At 38.6% G+C, this 23,135-nt stretch overlaps 1 protein-coding gene across 1 annotated transcript in view; it reads left to right on the top strand.

Annotated features, from left to right (window-relative positions):
- rerea (arginine-glutamic acid dipeptide (RE) repeats a) overlaps positions 1 to 23,135 on the top strand; it is a 158,452-nt gene that overhangs the window by 87,356 nt on the left and 47,961 nt on the right. The window contains 3 exon segments of the mRNA XM_052090942.1: positions 15,282 to 15,387; positions 17,196 to 17,292; positions 18,834 to 18,938. Coding sequence (XP_051946902.1) covers positions 15,282 to 15,387; positions 17,196 to 17,292; positions 18,834 to 18,938 — 308 coding nt within the window.

Raw genomic sequence — 23,135 nt, 5'->3', positions numbered from 1 at the left:
GTGCTTAAAATAATGCAGATATGGGTCAACACTTCAGATAATGTACACATCAATCATCAAAATGGGGTAAAAATTTGATCTCAGTGATTTTGACCATGGCATGATTTTTGGTGCCAGATGGGGATGGTTTGAGTGTTTCTGTAACTGCTGATCTCGGATTTTCACACACAACAGTCTCTAGAATTTACATAGAATGATGCCAAAAACACAAACAACCAATGAGCCGCAGTTCTGTGCATAGAAAGGCCTTATTGATGAGAGAGGTCAACAGAGAATGGCCAGACTGGTTCGAGCTGACAGAAAGGCTGCGTTAACTCAGATAACCACTCTGTACATTTGTAGTGAGCAGAATAGCATCTCAGAATGCACAACACATCAAGCTTTGAGGCAGATGGGCTACAACAGAAGACCATGTTGGGCACTATAGTACAACCATAGTGTTTCTAATAAAGTTCTAAGTGAGTGTATCTCACTAATTAAGTATTTGCTCTGAAATGGCTCGTTTTTTTTTTTTTTTAAACACAGAAATCATAATTTTATCCTAACAGCCATTGTGGCCAAGTAGATTCAATATTTTAAAGGCATTGCATAACAATCAATTTAAAAATATTGAAGGCAAGTTTTTCCACTTAATGAGCACAAGGGAGAATGACATTTAATCATTTTTATTGATATGCACTTTTATATTTATATGTGATATACAATGATACATATTAGCTTAATAAAAAGCATTATTTAACTTCATATATTTTTACTAAAACTTTGTTTGTGGATGAACAAGGTGTGCAAGAACTACTGGTATTTCGTGGAACCCAGTTGAATATTGCAAAATGCTAAATTATTACTCTGGGACCCAGCCAAGTTTATTATTATAATATAATACCGAATTATCATTGTTTTATATCAAAGTAATAAATTTCTATCCTATATACTTCACATTCCTCTGGACCTTTCATTTTGAAACTTAAATTGAAGTGTGTATTTGACAGTTTACAATGTTCCTCATCTGTAGAAATGCTGTCATCTCTTCTTTTATACTGTGCCGCCTTTTGTAGATTTGTATAATATCTTGTAGCAGTTACTTATGTTTGGAATTGGGCAAATGCTTGAACATGAATTACTTTCCTATCATTATGATTACATCGAGAATATTCTATATATTGCCCAGCTCTAGTCAGTTAAAATTACTTTAGGTTCCATAGCAGCCATTGAGCCAGAGGGTGGGGCTCCAGCTGGCATGTCACTGACCGGTTAGTTTACAGTCTGTCCACACACACACACACACACACGTGCACACACACGCGCTCTCTGACTCATCGTAAAGACCTCAAACTGCTGCGTCTTCTACATTTTTGAATGTTTGCCCACGTTTTAGGGTGCGTGATCTGGATCAGTATGTAGATTGCTCTTTTTACCAGCCATTTTAATGCTTTGGCTCATTTATGCGCAAGATATTAGAAGCTAAATGTTTGGAGAGGTTGAGGGAAAACCCAGTGAGAGAGGATGCTGGGTAAAATGAGTTTGTGATAAATCAGCAGTGAAGACTGGGAGTAGAGATTTTTCTTCCACTGAAATGTGTATATGTTGAAGACCACTTCCTGCCGAGTTGCATTGTTGGTTAGTCAGGACTTTTAAGGAACAGCATCTGTCTTTACTTTAAACAATAGCTCTGTTTCATGCCTAGAAATCTGCTTGGCTGTGTACTGCCTTAGGCAGCATCCTAATTGAAATGGGACCTCAAAAGTGACTGATTTGGAACTGTCTACATAGACAGTGATTTGCATGCCACTCAAATAGCACTCAGCACAACAGACTTGACTCAGTTGATTCCAATTGAGTTTGACATTAACATGTTGCTAAGTTACGTGATACTTAACTAAATCATAAATAACTCAAAAAAATCATAATTGTTCTGCCAAAAAGCATGTTTTTGTTGCATACTGTTTTACTGTAGTAACACCATGGCTTGTTTTTATAAGGGTATGTTTTCTTGGTGGAAGTTTTCTTCACTTTTTACCATAAATTAACCATGATGATAGATAAACTTTTTATGAATGATTCATTTTCATCACCATGGTTTTTGTTTTGCAGTGTATATATAATATGGTTTCACTTCAAACACAAATATCATGGTCAAAATATATGGCCACTGATTTTCTGGTTATGAAATGCAAAATGTTTTGCAAGGTAGCACGAAAGTATAAAAACAAAAAATCCCTCTCTGTCCTCTAAGGTGATCAGTAGGAAAGAGAGAGAACATTTTAATTAAATTGAACTATTTTATTGGTAATTTTTGATAATCTTAACAAATAGTCAACATTTCATTGGGCATCTAGGATTAATTTTAATTATTGGTCTCATTGAAATGCTATCTGGGATTGCCTTAGCTGCTGTGCAAAAGATGTTGTGATGCTGCCTTAGAATGTGCACAAAATATGTTCTCCTAAAAGGCAACATAATATTCCTGCTTAGCTTTTGGAGTAGCCCTCAAGTCAGGAGTGTGTCTCTGATACCTTAATGATTTTTATGTAGGCAGCTCACTAGGTCTCGGAACAGATCTAGAGACTTTGTTAATATTCTCATCAGCTGCTGTTAGCTGAGTCCGTGAAGGAGACGGCGGCATTGGCATAGAATTTAAACAATTTAACTTATGTAAAAACAACAAAACAAAAAAACCCTGTACTGTACTCAATTCACAAGTGCCAAGCTACATGCACACTATCCAATGAAAGGTGAGCACTCTAATCAACCCAATCAAATAATCAGGACTCGAGTGAGTCACCAATGCAATTAGAGCTCGAGAAGAAAAAAGCCCCAAGAACAAAGACCATTGTGTCAAAGCACACTGCTGCAGAGGAAGAGGAAGGTTTTGCGCAGCGTCTTTTACCGTGAGCCGCTTTCTCACCAGCAGCTCGGCTCATTCCAGACCGAACACACTGATCGATTAGCCGTGGCTTAACCAAGACTTCTCATTTCCTGTCTTCCATTACCGTGCTCCATCACACCCGGCACTGTTCAGCGGCCCATGCTGCAGCCTCGATGCTGGAATTAACAAGCCAACCAGGCATTGTTCAAATTTAAACACACACACACCACTTTCACTCACTCCATATTCTGTCTATTCTCATAAACACACAATTTCTTCTTTATGACTATATTAATGCCAGTCACCATACTGCTAGCATTGCCTGTGATTTGCCCCTTTTTTACCCCACCATGATCCTGTCTGTGTTTATCTATGAATGCATGGCTGCTCCCCTCCCCGGCGAGTGAAACGACCCAGTCATAAGGCCACACTAACAAGGCAGCATATTGTCTTTCTCTCTCGGCTTTCATTCAGGAAGTGCAGAGACATGAGCAGGGACTCAAGGCTATACCAAGCCTGGTGCTTGTGCGACTGATCTACTGTCGCGCACTCTACAGATTCAGGATGAGATAAGCTCACAGGCTCATATGTTTTGCCTTTGTGCTCAAATGTTTGGAGATGTTTCACATTTCTGCAAGGCTGTTTGCCAGGGCTTGTGCTCTTGTAGTACATTATCTCACCAGCTGTGTGACAAGGTTGTGTTAGGGAGCTGTAGCATTATGGAGTAACTCTATACTGTGACGGTGACCATCGAGGTCACGAACACAGATCCAGCGTCCCCTGAGCTCACAGGCATTTTCCTCTAAGTCGCAGTGCTTCAGTCCATAAATCTACACTGTCAGCAGCCATTTAGGTCTGACACAGTCAGCTTTTAGATAACATGTTACTACCTAGACAAAGAAGGTAAAATCTAAAACTTTGGTAGAGCTTGAAATGGGTTCGACAACGGTAACGGTCCAGATGAAGCACCTGATCATTAAATTAACTGCTGAATGATTACTTGCACCAGTGAGTGCATTTACATGACACCAATGTGCTGACAACTACCAAAATCATCTTAATAAAATCTGACAATGCAAGAGAACATTGTTTACATGACACTTGAAATCATCTAGTTACTGCTTTTGACGTTACAGCCCTTGCACACATTGGATAAGTCGGCTAGAATGCCAGTAAATGTGTTTACATGCAACACAAAATTTGTTAATGGGCAAAAACCTACCTGTGTTAAATCTTTTTTTTTTTTTTTGCTTAAACCATTTATGACTATACCACGATGAAGGAAATCGTTGTCTGCTTATTAAACATAACCAGTATAGGGTTGTGAATGTAAATGATCAGTGTGGTCCCCCTTCATTGGTCCTAACAACATAATAAACAAAGGAAAAAAAAAATGAATGGGGTTTTTTTCTAACCATCTATTACAACAAAACTCTTAAACATCCAGTCAGTCTGATGTTAAGTCAGTAACCATTCAGTAATTATTATTATTATTTTTTTTTTTTACCATTTCATTAAAAGAAGTGGCTCATAGTCATTCAGTTGCGAATGACACTACATTTATTTTGTTGCCTGCAGCCAGTGACCAACACAATAGAAAGACGTGATGTCTGTTTATTGTATTGGTATTATTTTGCAGTATCCAATCTCATCACATTCAATTCGGACTACAAGCTCCAGGTAAAATATAATTTATTTTGTTGTGCCACTGTAGATTCAGCATTGGAGCTTTTGTCTGTGTGTTCTTGTTGTGTGTTTGATTTAGCATGTTATCGATATTCATAATTAGAGCTGTTAATTTCCTGCATTTGTCTGTGTTTCTTTAAAACAACCACAACAGAAGGAAAAGCCTGCTCACATGTTTTAGAGATTGCTTCTTATAGATAATATATTGATAGAATTTTTTACAATACGTTGTTTTTAATGATAGGGAAAGAGTGTTGGTTTGTCACCATTTAATGTGTCTTATGACAACATTATGCGAACAATAGCAGCGTACCATAAGTGTCAGCATGAAGGAAAATCCGACATAGCAATACAATAACAACCCTTTTAAATATTCACACTGTCTTTCCCTCCATTGTTGCCTGGAGGCTGCTGTCAATCATGTTTTGGGAAACACCTCTCTTCATGTCCAACCCCCAGCATTTCAGTCAGTTACTGAAGTGTTTGAGTTCTGGGTGGGGGTGGAGAGAGAATATGAGCCAGGCAAACCTGCTGTGTGTAGCAACCCAACACACGCTGTGATACACATCATAGCCACAACCTCTTCATATCAAACCCACCTGACATGATTTCCCCCAATGTCCAGCTACAGGAAATACCCTACAAGATCAAGAATCAGGGTGAATGAAGGGAGAGGGAGATTATGTAAAGTGCAGAGAGTCGAGTGTTTTAAGTGTTGCTGCATTTGGAATGTGATCAGAGCAGCAGGTTTAATGAATGCAGCTTTAGCAGGTAGATCTTAATTAGCATTATTTGTACACCCGGCATGGCGTCAGTCGCCTCCAAAAAGACAGGAACGTGTGATGATGTCTACAGATTTCTAGCTTCCAACATATATTCGTGTTCAAAATGTATAAGGTGGCTCAAGGAACATATAAGCTCTGTCCCAAAGCCCAGTGAGCTGCCTTGCAGCTTACTGCCCACATACTTGGCTACTTTCTAAAGCCAAAGTATACTTCGGCAGACACAAACACTGATACTTCGTCATTAGCAGAGTGGTCGACCACTGAACACATGCGGCCCGATTTTTCTAACTGTGCGTCTTTTAACAAGCAAAATGCACATGCATTTGGTGGCAACTCACTTTTGAGATGTTGCTGTCACAAAGAAGCGCTAGAAGATGTAATTGCTGCTAAACGTCAGGAGGCGAAGGTGGAAACAACAACAGTGGATGTATAGGTCAAGAACGCACGTGTGAGGAAGTATACTTTGACAGGCTCGCGTTCGACTGTACATGTGCTGAGTGTTCATGTAAAAACCAAAGTATACTTTGGGCTTAAGGCAGCATCTTAACTGAAATGGAACCTCATAACTGCTGATTTGGAAATGCTCGTCATAGGCATCAACTGAATATCACTAGTCATGAGAACTGCACGAGATGCGACTCACAATTGATTCTGAAACCGCTTGACATTTGTATACTTCTAATTAGCATAAGCAGCACAATAATATTGGGTAAAATATTTTATACTTTGTAAGCTGTGCAATGTAATATGTTTAATCAACATATCTTTCCACTTCGTCCACCATCTTGGCTTAATTTTTTCCACTGATACCACGCAATGTATTCTGTGATTGCCTTTTATACAAACAATACTTTAAATGCTGCCTCTGAATTTGTCAAAAACAAGGCATCTTAACGGCCCGTTCAATGCAAACACATTTCTGTTTCCAACTGCACTCTTTTTCCACTTTTCCATTTTTTTTTTATGTAAACATGCATGATGTTTTTGACCCTTGTGCAATGTCCAGCTGTTTTCTCAGTATCTCGCACAAGAGCGCCGTGTCAGGCATAAAAGAATGAACTTTTCAAAGCACATCTCTAGACATGCACCTTCATTTATGAGTTGCACTGCATCAAGCTTTTTTAATCGCAAGATATCTTTCAGCTTGAATGGCCCCTTAGAAGTCAGCATAACAAACCTTTGCATGTTGAGCTCATCTATAATGCCTTAAAATGCGTTTTTAGGCAGCTCACTTGGTTTTGAAACACAGCTTGTGTAAATGGATTTGTCGCAAAGTGGGGGGTGCAGTTTTATCCTGGTTTTGTTACAATAAAAAAACTCCCTCTTTGAAAAGCCTAATGCTCATTAAATCCAATATAGAGTGTGGCTGACAGATGGGCAGACTTTGTTCAAAGTGAGTCGAGATTTAATATCTAAACAGCAGAGGGAGAGAGAGAGGCGCCTGGTGTTAAGAAGCATAAAGGTCCTGACTGTACCAGCATCACAGCTGTGACTCCCTCCTTTCCTGCCTCCATTTGTTCTTGTAGACAGGCGGAGGAGTAATCTGTTCACAGGCTTTGCAGGGGAGAAACATGTCATCAGCACTTGTTTACCATTATTAGTTTCAGTCTGACAGTGGCAAGGCAGAACAAATGCACAAACAAAAATAATAAAATAAGTCCGCTTCATCCAAGGTGAGTATCGAATTGAATGATTGTAGGTGAGACACATTAGATGAGCCTCTGTCACGTGGCTCTACATGAGGTTTAATGTACAGTCAGTTGGTTATTATGGGGAAGAAACAAAAACGGGAAACTGAGGTGCCCTGCAGTACTGTATGGCTACTTGCCCAATAAATAAATATAAATGGACTTGAAATATTGATTTGAGTCTAATTATTTTATATGTGATAGAGATGATGCTAGTACAACTATGCTGGAAATTGGTTAGCTAGGACACTGGCAATGACAGTTTTACATTATACAAATTATTTGACTGTAGAATGCTGCGATTTGGACAATCAGAATAAAGTATTCCAGAAATGTGTGTAATAAAGCTGTTTCTGTTAGGTTTATATCTATCCATCTTTATAAAAAAATAAAAAAAACAGCACGCTTTGTGGTGAAGGCTACATGTTTTTGTTCACATGGGTCATTTTCATATACATGCCTGTTTAAGGGTCTGTGTTTTTCCTCTCTTTGTCATACATGCACATACAGTTGTGAGCCGAGGTCCAGATGGAAGTGCTTGTGTGTATGTGGAGAAGGCAGTGTCTGGTTTGTGTCTGAAAGGCAGTTAAAGAGAGAGCGAGTGAGCACTTGGAAGAGAACGGTCTCAGGCACATTCATCATGTGCGATAGTGAGCTCTTCTTGCCTGCTCCTCAATAATCATATCATGTTGAAGAGAAGATTAGCCAGAATCACACCAGACAAATCAAGCTTCAGTAGCTGGGTTTCCAATGAAACTTTTCACATTTTAAGCGCATTTCTTAAAATCAGACTAAAGGAAATACTAACCGTTGCAGATTTCCATCCACTACGGCATGTGCATTATCTTATCTTACCTTGTCATGATTGAGCAGCTGAATGATCTCCTAGCTTCTGGGAGAGTTTTATTTGCAGAATTGGAGCAATTGTACCTTGTTTTATTAAATGCTGCCAGAAGACACAGCAGAAATAATCAGGGCTGATATGGCTGCTATGCCTCTGCATACCTGCAAGTGTCTGCGCTGAAAACCGTTTTGGGGTATTGTAAGGATCAACTGTGGGTGAAACACTTCTGAATGTCCGAATGTTTGAAGAATTATGTGAAATAAAAGGTGGGACCTTTCTTTGGGTCAGTCACATCAAGCTATTGCACACTCATAACACTTGCACAAATGGACAAAACATGTCATTGAATATACGGTTTCCATTACCTTAAAGCGTATTTTAACGAATACGAAACTCTAGAAAATCATCCACCTCCTGGCGCATTACATTTTAAGCGAATTTTGAGAGTTTATTCGCATGTCAAGCATTTCCATTCAGGATGTCTTATGCACAATTTCAAAATGAGCATAAAAATAGTTGGATGGAAACCCAGCTATTGTTCTCTCTCAAGTTATGCTCCGTGTTCTTGGCTCTGATTTTCAGCACTGAGCTGTTCGGATTCTTCACATGCCTTCTCTGCAACGCGATCAGGGCCAAACCTGTTCCATCAGCAAGTTTAAGAAACCATTTCCCACTGCCACCTTCTACAGGAAGTGAAACGTCCTGCTTTTCCTCAGCTCCTCGTTTTTGGCATGGTGGTTGTCTCGGGATGAAACTGGAGAGAATTCTGGTGCTGCATGACAGAAAAGCACAACATAAATGTTAGAAAATAAACACATATTTCCTGCTAAAGTGCACTGGGTGGAGAGCCGGAGGGTCTGGCTTTGCTTAGCTGTGGGTTGGTTATATGAGAAGAGAGAGCAAGGTCCTGGTCTGTGGTTTTTACCATTTCCTGTTAATATGGAAGCCATGTGACCATGTCAAACTGCCCATGTTAACAGATAAGACCTGCCAGCACTATAGGGCCCAACAGTCTGGTTCTGGAAGTAAAAATCATATTTATTTTCTTCATAGGCAAGTTTATTTTTAACAATATCTTATAAACCTTTAAATGCAGACCTACCATGTGCTCTGAAGTTGTTAATCAATGGTACTTCTAGTGCCTGACCGATTTATCGGTCTGCCAATATTATCGGCCGAAATTAGCCTTTCACAGATATATCGTATCGCCGTATATGTTTACCGATATGCACAGATATGAAAACCTTTTTTCAGAACATGTTATGCCTTGTATAATGCAATTTGAAGGCTTTAGAATTGGTTTCATAACGTAGTTTGCCCAGCAGAGTGCACTCAAGACTCCACTGTTTACAGAACTGTGCTGATGGTGATTCTACAGACAGTGCAGCGTTAAGCGGCGTCTTCACGGTAAGTTGCTAGCTGGTTTGTGAAATACATACTGGAAAGTAAATGAACAATGACCCCATCATTTTCCCTTTTCAATATAACTAATTTAACCCTGTCCCAGACAACCATGTCACTCATGTTTATCACACCTGTTTATGTTAGCTAGCTATAGTTTTTTTAGAGCATCTTTTTGCAGCTCAGCATACATTGGTGCAGTGTGGATTGTGTCTGAGTGTTGATTTCATGATACGTTGTTACCTAGTTGGTGAGACGCAATACTGGCAAGTAAATAAACAGTGTCCATATTTTGCTCTCCATGACAACAAGCATATAGCTAACTAGCTAACCACGTGGAAGCTAATGTGTAAACTGTATTCACCAAACTGTTTTATTCAGGATTTGCAGTTTGGTGCCCCCTTCAACTGAACAATTCCAGCTGTTGCATTTACAAATATTTCAGAGTCTGGTTTTCCACCGTTGAACGTTTCTCCTGAACTTGTATAGCAGGATATGGTGTAACACTGCTGCAGCTGTTTATCTCTTGACTCGGCAGGTGTAAATGCTTCTTGTTTTACAAACTTCCCCAATTGACTGGCAGGATTGAAGTAGTCTGCATTTGACTGATACTAAACAGTAATTTTTATTTTATTTAGCTATTTATTTTATCTTTATTTATTCTTTATTTTAATGGTCAGCATTTGACTGATACTGAATATACTGTACTGATGTTTATTTAGCCATTTATTGTATTTTTATTTATTTATTTTCTCAGTGTTCATTTCTAGAATTTGTTGACAATGTATAATAATAATGTCAAATATTTTTTGATAAAAAATATTTAAGAAAGCAGCCTTCTGAGTACCTTTGCATAGTCACATTGGTGCAAAATCGGTGCACAATCCACATAGAAAATTTCTGTTTTCATTCCAGCTCAGGATTGGCTATATTGGCCACCATATCAGTAATCTGTGAATTTTCCCCCTCTAAAATTGGTATCGTTCAGGCTGTACTTGCTTCTGTGGAAGCCCTCAGTCTGAGTTATTTCAAAATAATAATAATTAAAAAAAAATTTTTTTTATTGGAATTCCTACCCATGTTGCTGAAGAGAAACGCTACACCAATCAGAGAATTGCAGCAAACAAATCGTGCCAAAAGAGCATTGCAGATGATTCAATCAAGTCGGTCTCTACTGTGAAACTATTTAGATTTTTTATATATCTGTGTACATGTATTTTGCAATAAATGTCATGTTTTCTTTATATAGTTATTATCAACAACTTAAATAAAAAATTATGGAAATATATAAAAAAAATTTATGTAATTCAGAATGCTTTTTTTTTTTTTTTTTAAATCAGACAAAAAAGTAAAGTAGCTTCAAATCAAAGTTTAATGTTATGATTCACCTCTTTTATGAAGGATTTTATGAAATGCCTATGGAAAAAATGAAAAGGTGGGCAGGTACTGTTGAGCTCTGTTGCCACTGCAGCGGCAGCCATGTTTAATGATTACACTAAACAGACAATGGGGCTAGCTTTGTAAAATGTCAGCTAGCAGCATGGAGCATCAGGTCGCAGTGGTGGGAGGTTCTGCTCACCACAAGACAGCCACCTTAATGTTGGTACCTTCAGCAATAGTATGTAATAAACTGCGACTAACACAAATGCTGTGTGCGCAAGCATTCACTTCATGTAATTTTCTTCTCATTACCACCTCTGTTCTTCGTCCAAGCATTGCTCAAGAGCTTGCTTCTGCGTGCACGTCTTTAATTCTCACATCGCTAATGAGTACTCCTTACACTTCTTTCTGTCTGATGTGTGCCACACATGAGGTTATTATTAGCCCACTTGCTCCCTGTAGAAAACACAGCTGTTGGAGTGTTTGTGTGTTAGCCACACACCTCTGGAATAAACCCCACCCTGCTCTGTTCCCCCTCTGGCACTGTAGTCCTAACCAGACTCCTAAAGTCCAGTTTCAGCCTTGTATAGCACTCTCAATGGACTGTTACACTGGCTGTACTGTAATTAGTGCTGTCTTCTCTGTCCGTTTCTCGCCCTACCTCATTCATTCTTCCCCTATTCTTCTCTCTTCTGCCCTCTTCAGGCCGTGCTTGTGTCCTCTGGCATAAATGAAACTAGGGTTGGGTATTGCCAAGTAGCTCACATTATGATGCACATTGGGATATATTTGTCATGATTCAGTACACCACGATTCATGAAAATATCATATTTGGATCGTGATTTAAACTGTGCCAAGAGAAACCAAGCTTGTCTGTGAGAGAGACTAAATCTAGGCGAGCCAAAGGTTTTTTGATTAAAGTAAAGGAAATTATTTCTTTCCCCTTTAGAGAAGTCTTTCTTTTGTTTGTTGTTTTTGCCTAAGCCCCCCTGAAGCTTTGGAATTCTGCCACATATTTAAAATAAAGTACTTATATTTCAGCTCAGGGGCTGGAGATTTCCCAGTTGTCTTGCATCACACCAAAACCCAATTCTGTTGCTCGTCTCACCCCTAGACTAAAAGACGATGTAACTGAATTTGGGGGCTCATCTGGGATGTAACATTTTTTTAAATTTTTTTTTCTTCTCCCCAATTTGGAATTCCGAATGCGCTCCAAGTCCTCACAGCGGCGTAGTGACTCGCCTCAATCTGGGTGGCGGAGGACGAATCTCAATTGCCTCCGCGTCATAGGCCGTTAATCAGCGCATCTTATCTCGTGGCTAGATCAGTGCGTTACCACTGAGACCTAGCACGTGTGAAGGCTCCAGGCTATTCTCTGCGGAATCCACGCACAACTCACCATGCGCCCCACTGAGAGCGAACCACATTATAGTAACCACAAGGTTACCCCATGTGACTCTGCTCTCCCTAGCAACCGGGCCAATTTGGTTGCTTAAGAGCCCTGGTTGGAGTCACTCCGTACACCCTGGATTAAAGCTCACGGCTCCAGGGGTGTTAGTGGGATGTAACAATATTAAGATATCATTACAACTTCTGGAGTTATAGGCACTCCATCTTTGGATAAACAACATTTATTACGTTTTTTTTTTTTTATTATTATTACACCAATGGCATATAATGCCACAAGGGTTGCTGAAGTCAACTGATTTTAGTAATAGACCTACCTTTCTCTGTGTAAAAATTATTAATGATGCTGCCAGCTTTTTAAGTTTTTGCTCAAATCATAGAAGAAAAATTCTAATTTTACATTTACATTTATGCATTTTGTCAGACGCTTTTATCCAAAGCGACTTAGTGCACTTATTACAGGGACAATCCCCCCGGAGCAACCCAGAGTTAAGTGCCAAGGACACAATGGTGGTGGCTGTGGGGATCGAACCAGCGACCTTCTGATTAACAGTTATGTGTTTTAGCCCACTATGCCACCACCACTCCCATTTTGACCCTTTTCCACAAATTAATTGACTACTCTGTCAATATTGATCCATGGCATTTAATATTTCATCTTTGTATATCATCTTTGTTTCTTCAAAATAAATCTCAAATTTGAGCTGGGAAGTTTCTGAAATATGGTTCATTTGACATGAAATAACCCACTTATTTAAACAACTTTCATCTTCATTGATTGAACTGTAGAAAATGATAATGCGCACACACTTTTATCTAAATTATTGCTAAATAATTTGAGAAAGAATCTCAATATTTAATTGTATCAGCACAGCTATACTTAAAAAAAAATAAAAATAGGTGATATTCAGATTGGGTGGAGTGGTTCCTCTTGGATTACACTGTAACTCCCAGGTTTAGAGCTCATCATTCAGACAAAACAAACATCACATCCATTATAGAGTAACAATAGAGATGGCGAATCATCACCCCCTCTGTTCTTCTCTTGAATGCCTCTACTCTCATTTTTTTTCTTTTAGTATCTTCTGAACCAGACCAAGCTCCAGTTTATGTGTGTGCTGGTTGGCTCCTCCAGCAGTCTTAATGCAGTCATGTGCTGCGCTTTGAGAGGAAGGTTTGAGCTGTGCTGGGATCAACCGGATGAGGCAAGACTCTGGGATGGGAGGAAATGCTGTGTGGAATGTCACTAATCAATTCAGCGTGGTAATTGTAATGGGCTCCTCGCTGCTGCCTCTGTTCAGCTGCCACTCTGCTTCAGAGTGCTTATCTTGATAATTTGATTCTGCGCAGTGATCTGCTCAGCGTAACATGCAAACATAATTATGGTCTGATAATGAAAAAGTCATTTCCAGAATGAGAGCAGCAAAAGGAAAGGTCATAGGATTCAGCCGTATACGGTCATTTAATTTTGTGATTATTGGCAAATAGGCAACTTCCCCAAAATTTTAACAGCACGTGTCTGTGTTTAAGAAATGTGTTAAATGTGTGAAGTCTGGTGGCATTTGTGTTAACCTCCTTTTACACTATTCCATGCCCTTTAGTTATTTTCTATTTCTTGGAATCAGTGTTTAATGGGGTTGGTATTAAAAGGATAGCTCCACCCAAAAGGAAAGTTCTGTCATCACTCACTCAACCTCGTGTTATTCCAAACACAAACGGAGATGCAAGGCAGAATGTTAGCCTCATTCACCATTCAATTTAACAGTTTAACAGAGTCTTTTTCCCTACAATGAAAGTGAACTGTGGCTAACATTCTGCCTAACAACTCTTTGGTTTGGACAGAATTTGTATTTTTTTAAATGCCTAAACTCATCTATGACATTAATTAATTAATTTTTCTTGGTATCAGTATTTTAAGGAGTTGGTGTTAATTTCTGATACTGTAAATTATGGCGGGAGCCTCTCCATCAGCCTTCTATCTCAGAGAAACTAAACTGAGGCAGTCAGAGCTCTGAAATATCCCAGAGCACAGGTTGTCTTCCTATTTGCAGTGTAATGACTGACAAGATCTCTGATGACACAGAAGTGGCCCAGTTATAGGCAGCCCAACCGAGAGCCTTCTTTTAATCTCATTTGAACGGGCTGTATCTCATTCGTCCAAGTAGAAACGGTGGCACAGATTTTAGTTTGTTTTTAAGATTCCTTTCATTCACCATCTTTAAAGCAAAGATTTCTTGCCTTCAACATAGTATTGTGGTTAGTGAAAAGATTACTTTGTGTTTGAAAATTCTTGTCATTCTGTTCTTGTTTCTCTTGTATGGAAAGATGCAACTCTGTGTTCGTTTATGCTCTCAAAGTAGTTTCCACTGACCTCAGAAAAGGTAGCAGGAGTCTTAGAATTTTTCAACAATGAGCTCACCCCCTATCTGGCCCCCCTTTGAGCAGCCAGAGCTGCATAAACTGAATGGGCTCTCTGATCCACCCAGGAAGTTTGTTTCCACTGGGCTGGCACAGTGGCATGCTCAGCCTTTGTGGGGAATGTGGTAATCTGTAGTCATGTTAAAGATAACTGTGATTTCTGGCCACTGCTCTGTGGGCATTGTTGCTATGGTAAGTTGGGTTTGTGTGAGGGAATAATACATATTTCATGTCATGGAATAAAAACAGTTTTTTTTTGCCCTTTTCTTCCCTCTCTCTGGCCCCTCTTGGAAGTGCCTATGGGAGGTCTATACGACTCAGTGCTGCCACTTGCTGGTCATTTAAGAGAACTGCAATGAGTGGCTCTGCATGCAATCCCCCGTATGGACAGCGGGTGGCAGAGTTCAAAGTGCAGCTGATGTGTTTGGCTAGACAAAGCTGGCCTCATTGTTTACAGATGTGCAGCTGGCATTGTGTTTGGACATGTATTGATCATACCTTTAGAACAATGAGTGTGTTTTCTGTGGGGAGAGATTTTCTGTTGCTTACATTTTTACCCTCCACATTTCCTCACCTCCCACACATGGCCATTGAGCTGTTTACTTTATTAAAGAATTAAGTGCTTTCAATCCCTTTTTAATTGACTTTGGTCCACCTAGGGCTTTTGGCAGAGGATGGGTGGAACTATAAACCCAATTGCAGTGCAAGCCAATGTTTGACAAGAGGCCCATTTGCGATGCTGTTAAACAAATGATGTCTGTTTATTTTTGTGAATATTTATTTTGCTGTTTTGCTTTGTCTTCCAGAGTAAACGGGACCATCTGTTAATGAATGTGAAATGGTACTACCGCCAGTCTGAAGTACCCGACTCTGTCTACCAGCACCTGGTACAGGACCGCAACAATGAGAACGGTGTGTGTGTGTGTGTGTGTGTGTGTGTGTGTGTGTGTTTGAGATACACAAATTGTAAAAAACACAAGTTCCCCCCCCCATCATTTACAAAAACACCCATGGTTATTGGTTTGTAAAGTTTCATAGACAACAGCATCTTAAATAGATGAGGACTCCGGAGAAAAAAATACCACCCTTCTGCCCTTGTTTCCTTGGTAACGCTCCCTCAAGAGCGACAGCGGCACCGTGAAGTGCAAATAACCTTTTGTGTAATGTGCCCTCAGAGCTCTTATTCTCCCCACTATCAGCAGCAAATCTGAGCTTGATACACACATCAGGCAGCAATAACAGGCTGGAGGCTTTGCTGGGCCAATGCTTTGGCACTTTAATTCACTCCGCACTCTAATAAAGCATTAAGAAGGCCTTCGTTCCTGCCAGCCTGCTGGAGAGGACCAGCCACCACCTGCTGCATCACTGACTAGGCTGATATGACAAGGACATTGTTGCTGGTGCTAATGCCACCTGACAATACTTGGATCAGTGTCTTAACAAAACTTCATTTCAGTCTAAAATATTTTAACACAACTAGACCTGTCACGATTATTAAATAGCTGTCTGAACGTGATTATCTACTCACGGTTAGAGTAAATAATCCAGATCTGAGGATTATTGTGCACTTCAAATTCCAATCACATTTTATTGCCCAAATAAGGGAATTTTAAGCTAACATATAAATCCCATCAACGCTGTTTGTGGGACATTCAGTTGAACTCGGAGCGTAACTGAGCCGCACCGCAGATGTCAACTAGCAGCTCCTGTCTGGAAGGGCACGTGAAGCGCTTCTCAAGCGCTCTAATGCACGCTGTCAGCTGAGGCTCGTTCCAAACTCCCGCAAAAATATAAACAAACAAATAAAAGCTTTGATAGTGAATGCAAAGTGCTCAGCTTCATTAAAGTGCATTGAAATAACATGTGAAAGTGAAGAAATTTGGATAGAAATATATTATTTAATATAAAATAATATTATATAATGTCAATGTAATTTATATATGTGTGTGTGTGTATGTATATATATATATATATATATATATATATATATATATATATATATATATATATATATATATATATATATATATATATAATTTTGTAATGTGTTCCAAAAACAACAGTGTAAATGTAAAAGTGACCAAAACCACAAAAAAAAAAGAAAAAAAAGGATTTTGATATTTAAACCATGTCATTAATATAGTTTTAATGCCTAAAAAAGTAAATCATATCCCTATTTTATTATTTGATTTATATATTTGAAATTAAATACTTAAGGTGTATAAAACACACTTGCACGTGTATCATTTTATATGACAATTAATCGGGAAAGCCCTAAAACAGACAATTAAACATCAATTGCATAATAACATTTCTCAAACTATTGGCTTCAGTCTTCACAGCATGATTGTTTGATATAATACATTTAACTGATTTGAAGCCGTTTAAGTTTACTGAGAAGCAGGCTTGTTTACATTTGACATGCTTGTCTCTTAAGAGACTAATGTTTTGTAATTGAGACATTGATATATATAACATGGTTCTTTTTTTTAATAAAAAAAAAAGTGACGTGTGGAGGTTGCTCTTTTGAAGAAAAAAAAATTGCTTTATTCCAAGAGCTGTTGTACTGTTAGTAACTCAGCTGCAGTCATCTTTCATCAGCTTATTATTGTCTGTGAATCTGTCTGGTTTCTTGTGTCTCGCTGTATTTATTGTGTGCGCACGTTTTTATTAGAGTCTGGATGCCTCATGCTCTGCCTGCTTTCAATTCTTCTCTCTAGACTCTGGTAGGGAGCTGGTTATTACTGATCCTGTGGTTAAGAGCAGAGAGCTCTTCATCTCAGACTATGTGGACACCTATCATGCTGCTGCCCTCAGGTAATACACACACACACAATAAAATTGAACTTTGGTCTAGAATATATGAATTTACCTACTGATGTATGTGGTTTACATACTTAATAATGGAGTGCCCCTACGCTTCAAATATTTTTTTAAAACCTTTGGCAGCTACTGGAAAAGTATCTCTATTTCTAAGAGCTGTAAACAGACATTTTGATCCTCACAGTTCACTACAAGAGTGGGCGCCTCAATACAGCCTACCATTTCACAACGATTCTGCGTGCTAAGCATTACTGAAAGCAATTATGCTTTTTTTGTGATGAGGCTCATGAAAAAGACAGGCATGCTTATTGTCAAGAAACCAGATCTCTCCTTAGTCTGTCTTTACCCATGTGATGTATTTTTCCCCTCTATCTTGCTCCCTCTTACTCCCCCCTTTCTTTCCCTCCCTCTTAACCGAAACCATCTGGAAACGGCACATTAAGCCACAGCTCTGAACCACTGATTTCAGGGCAAATTAGCTGCAACTTCTTCAGCACAGAGAGCCCTTTGATTTGACTTATTACAGGGCTTTAGATAAACACAGTGAATTCCGCTAGCATGTCGTAATGCATGCAACAAATCTCACGTTCCTTTCATCTTATGATGAAGGTATTGAACCACCTTGTAACATGCAAACAACGCAGATGCCTGTTATTTTGATGGCCTTGATATTGGAAATGTAAAGTGCAGAAAAGTGGGTATTGTGAAAGGAATGTCAAGGTTTGTTTGCTCGCTCTGCATTAATGTTGGAAAACAAGTAGGCTTGTGTTGTGCGTGGACCCTGTGGTGTATGCCACCTTTTGTTGGCATGAAGGGAACGCATCAAAATCTAGGGAAACTATACAGGAAAATGTTTATCTTTTAACCAAATAAATGGAACAAACCTTATATCAGTGTTCCAGATGTGTCTGTTAGATGCTTTCCTTTCAGGGCTGGGCATTGATACAGATTTCTCAATTCAACATTGATACAAATGCGTATATATCCCTTACAATGTTGATTTTACTAATCTGCTAATGCTGTTAATGGAACCTTCTGATCTTCTAGGTAACCCTTTGAAGAACATTGGTCACATTTTAGCTTTTGAAAATGTTTCAAATTCAGTGCATTCCATCAATACACATTTTATAAATTGCATAGGTATTTTTGTTGCATTGTATCATTTGCAAGTATTCTTTTTTGTTGTTTTTAATTAACAACTGACTGTAAAGAACAGAAAGGGTATTAAAAGAGACATTATTCAATGACAAATGGGTCGTGTGGATCTCGTCTTTGGATATACATCACACGGAATGAGTCAAACGAGACAAACATTTTTACTCGCATAACACAGAATTTGGTTGTATATGCAAGTGATTTACTTACTCTGTAGAGGGTTGCAGCATAGAGTATAGGATCAATCTTGGGATTTAAGAATCAATATCAAGTTCATTCAAACGAAGAATGCATTGCATCTGGAAATGTATATTTTTACACAGTCCTACGTAAGGGTAAATCTGAAATGAGACTGATTATTTTGCTCTATTTCTTTGCAGGGGAAAATGTAACATTTTACACTTCTCTGACATATTTGCTGCCAGGGAGTTCAAAGCACGAATCGACTCTTTCTTCTACATCCTAGGATATAACCCAGAAACTAGGTAAGCCTTTGCTAACTTCAATAATCTTACCACCTCAGGCATGTACTGTCTTAAGATCCTTGCCTGTTGCAATATTTTACAAAGAGATGTTATGATAAAATATCGGTAAAGTCATTACTGGTTTTGTTGTATTCAATCTAAATTGTCCAGTTAGGCATGAAGACAGTTTCAAAACAAATTAAATCGAGGCTACAATAATCTGTTTTGTAGTCTGATCTTGGACAAAGACGGTCTGCTTGATGAGTTTCATTTTGTATCTCCTGAATCTTGGGGAATTTTTATGCTTTGATTTGGAATTTTTTTCTAAACGGCATAAAGAGAACTTCAATTTAAGATAACATTTCTCAAAACTTACAAATGAATACATGTTTTTTTTATATATATATTTAAAAGGAATATTGTAATTATTTTTCAAGCTTGCTTTAGGAAAAGAAATATTTCATTTCTATCTTGGAAATATGTTCTCTTTGACATTCCAGTATAGTGGTCCACCAATAGTGGATTTTACCTATAACTAAGTTGGGTAGTACCTGCCGATAACGATATAGTAAAATAGTTCTGAACTTTATTACAAAAATAAACAGTGCTGACTGAACCATGAAAATGTATTGTACTTTTTAAAATTAAATAAATATTAATATATATATAAACTAATATTTTAATGTCAGCTGATTTTTAAATTGACGTTGTTTCCTTAGTCCATATGAGGGCGAAATAAATGCATAAAACATTCAGCACCATTATATTATTGCATAGAACATTCCTATCCTGGCTGTTAAAAATAAATAAATAAGAGTATTTCATTTTCAACTAATGTGCATAAAATAGTTTTATTCGGTCCATATTCTCAAATGTTAATTCAGAAGTAAAATTAGGGGGGGGAGGGGGGGAACGCTTCAATAGACTGTTCACATGGTGTTACACTTGCACTGATTCCTACTACTCCAGACGCAAGCTTCATAATAACAGTGAAATACAGCATTGTTTTTTATTCAGTACAGTTGTATGTAGAGTAGCAATATTCACAGATAGCAGTGGTATTCAACTGAACCCAGTAGTGAAGCGGCTCAAACTATGAGCCCAGGCCAGGGGCAGTTCAAACAGATTGAACACAACAGATTGGAACCGAACGTGAGGATCTCGAAAGACCCGTTTCCAAGTTGAACTCCTTTCTTGACAAAGCATTTAAACAACACATTGCTTAATCTGAGAAACACTTAAAAGAGAGCAAGATGCAATGGCCAAAGACCTCCACCAACTGTAAGGGGCTGTTCACACCGGACGCTTTTGCAACCATCCATTTGTTTTTCTATGTAAATGCACACTAGAGGAGCGTCTTTGTTTTTGTTTATCTATCGTCTCGTGCAGGAACGCTGTTTTTTTAGATGATGTGTTTAATTAAAAAGAACTTTAAAAGCATATTGTGACACCTGCTTTCTGTTAAACTGTATTTGTTGTGCTGTGTCTAGCCTTTTTTAGCGCAAGAAGTTAATCAATCTGAAGCCAACGTATTACAGTGTGGATGCAAATATTTAATTGAAATCAGATGCGTTTCAGATTTTGTACATTTGTCTCGGCTGCATGAAGAATTTGTTAAGAATTTGATTTCGTCTCTAGCGTTAAATATGCAACTTAGCTGGCTAACGAATGCATAAACGTGACCAGCTGGATATAAACTAATGCAAATAGATGGTAACAATCGTGACATTTAAACATTTGGGTTGGACTTGCATGTATTTTTGTCACATTGTTCTATCCGTTTGAGGTTAGCTTTAATGTTAGCGTCCTCTCAATGTTTTTCGGCAAACATACTGTTCTCTACTAATGCAGCACCTAGTCAACAAATTATTTTATAATGATATGATAATGTGTCGTGTAGTGTACTGTTCAGTATACATACCTTTTCATTGTTGATGTTTTAAATCCACATCTGAAGTGTTCCACCCCTGCAAAGTGTAGTCTCACGTGTCAAAACAAACACCACAAGGCATTAGTGAAGTGATAGGTTTTAGTCCAAAAAGCACATAAAGGCAGCATAAAAGTAATCCATAAGATTTAAATGGTTAAATCCATGTATTCTGAAGCGGTATTATAAGTATGGATGAGAAATAGATCAGTATTTAAGTCCTTTTTTTACTATAAATTCACCTCACTGGCCAGTAGGTGCACAGAGAATGGGAATTGCCATAAACAAAAGAAGAATGTGAAAGTGGAGATGAACAGTAAAAAAAGTCTTGAATATTGATCTGTTTCATACTCCCCCCACACACACACACACACACACACACACACCCCAACCCTGCGATTGGCAGCCGACTCACTCTACCACACACCTATTGTATCACTTCTGAAGGTATAGATTTAACCACTGGAGTCTGCTGGATTCATTTTATGCTGCCTTTATATGCTTTTTGGAGCTTCAAAATTCTGGCCACCATTCACTTGCGTTGTATGGACCTAAAAAATCTTTTGGTTTCTAAAGAAAGTCATACACATCTGGTATGTTATTAGGTTGAGTAAATTATGAGAATTTTTCAATTGCGAGTGAACTATCCCTTTAAGATACTAAGTATAGTTTATTACCTAGTGTAATAATTGTCCAGTTTTTGCCTAAAGAATGGCCACTGAATGTTTTATTTCCTTGCCTATATGATTTTAAAGGAAATTGTCTGTGTTCACATCATACTACCTGTGTATATCTTTAGTTAGTGATTAGCTTCTTTTTCCCAGAATAAAGCCAAATTGTTTAGAAGATGGAGAAAATAAAGTGGTGTTTGTTGTATGTAGTTCATAAGCAGCAGAAAATGATTTTGAGAAGTCCCCTTCCTGTTTTTAGACCCCAGATAACAAAACCAGCACCTCTGTTTATTTTAGACATGCTTTTAATACGTTTCTTTTAAAAGCTGCATTAGCCAGAATTAGAAATTGTACAGTAAATTAGGTAGCTTATGTCTTTCATATTTTAGTGCATTCTGACTGATGAGTATGGGACATTTACATTTTTTTTGTTCAGTCTGCCTTGTAAATACACTGATTTGTTTATTGTTCAGACCAGGTTCTAGTGATACGATGCTTTCATGTGGATATGTTTGCATTTTGATATATATTTTATTACATTAAATACATTTTAAGACATTGAGATTATTTAATATCTCTAATGGTCAATGTCAGTGCTCCTGATGTGATATCTCTGTTAAATATCCATTCAAAATTGGCAAGAATAGGGAGAACCCCCATTCCTTTGTGTTTTATATTCATAGCCTGAATTCTTGTGTCAGGGAAAAGCAGGATTACTGTAGGACCTATTACCATAGTCATGTGATGTTCCAATAATGGGGTGCATTAGGGGCCCACAGAGAAGGGAATGAAATAGAGGGGTAGTTTGGGGGTTGAGATTCTGTGTTTGATACACAGACAGGAATGGTTTGCTGTTGCTGGTTGAGAGTCCCCTTCACGGGTCCTCCGCTCAATCAGTCTATCGCCCTCTCGACTCCCTCCTCCTGCTTGTTTGGTATGCAGCAGCAGCATGGTGTGTGTGCGCAGGAGAGATGGGCTGTGATTCTGCTGCATGCATGTTTAAGTGAGGTCGCGGCACATGCTCAGTGTTGTCTGTCGGTTCGCTAAAGCTGAGGTCACTGCACAAGCTCAGTGTAAAAGCTGTCCGACTGAATGCGTGCACCTCCATTTTGAGTACCTACACAAATAGGTGCGAGGAGAGACGTTATTCCTCACATTGTCCAAATAAAACCGTAGCTGTGGCTCCGACATGGACGACCTGTTCAGTCCGCGCAGGTACGTTTGCATGCGCGTCTTCACCTGTTCACGCGATCCGCGCGATTCATAACTACTGACTTGTCTCGCGCTGCAATGTTATGTGCGTGTTTATCTTTATGAAAGACCTCTCTGTACTTTATTTCGCGTTGACAATGCTATCAGATTTGTTTATCTGTTGCTGTCACTAGCATTAGCCGTCTGTGCTAATACAGGTTACAGTACTTCAGTGTGTGCTAATGTCAGCGCTGTCTGCTCACATTCATGCTTTGCATTGAAGAAATAAAACGGCAGTTTGCATATGGGCGCCATTTAAACTTCAATCTATGTTGTAAATTGTTGAATATAAGAAAGCAATCTGGTCAGGACTTTGCATTACATTGTAATACGCAATATTCTGTTTACAGTCGCTATGACATGTCACAA

Source organism: Xyrauchen texanus, chromosome 25 (assembly GCF_025860055.1).
Source record: "Xyrauchen texanus isolate HMW12.3.18 chromosome 25, RBS_HiC_50CHRs, whole genome shotgun sequence".
NCBI classification, from domain to species: Eukaryota; Metazoa; Chordata; class Actinopteri; order Cypriniformes; family Catostomidae; genus Xyrauchen; species Xyrauchen texanus.
Note: the sequence above shows the minus strand (reverse complement) of the source record. Positions and strands in the feature narration are given on the sequence as shown.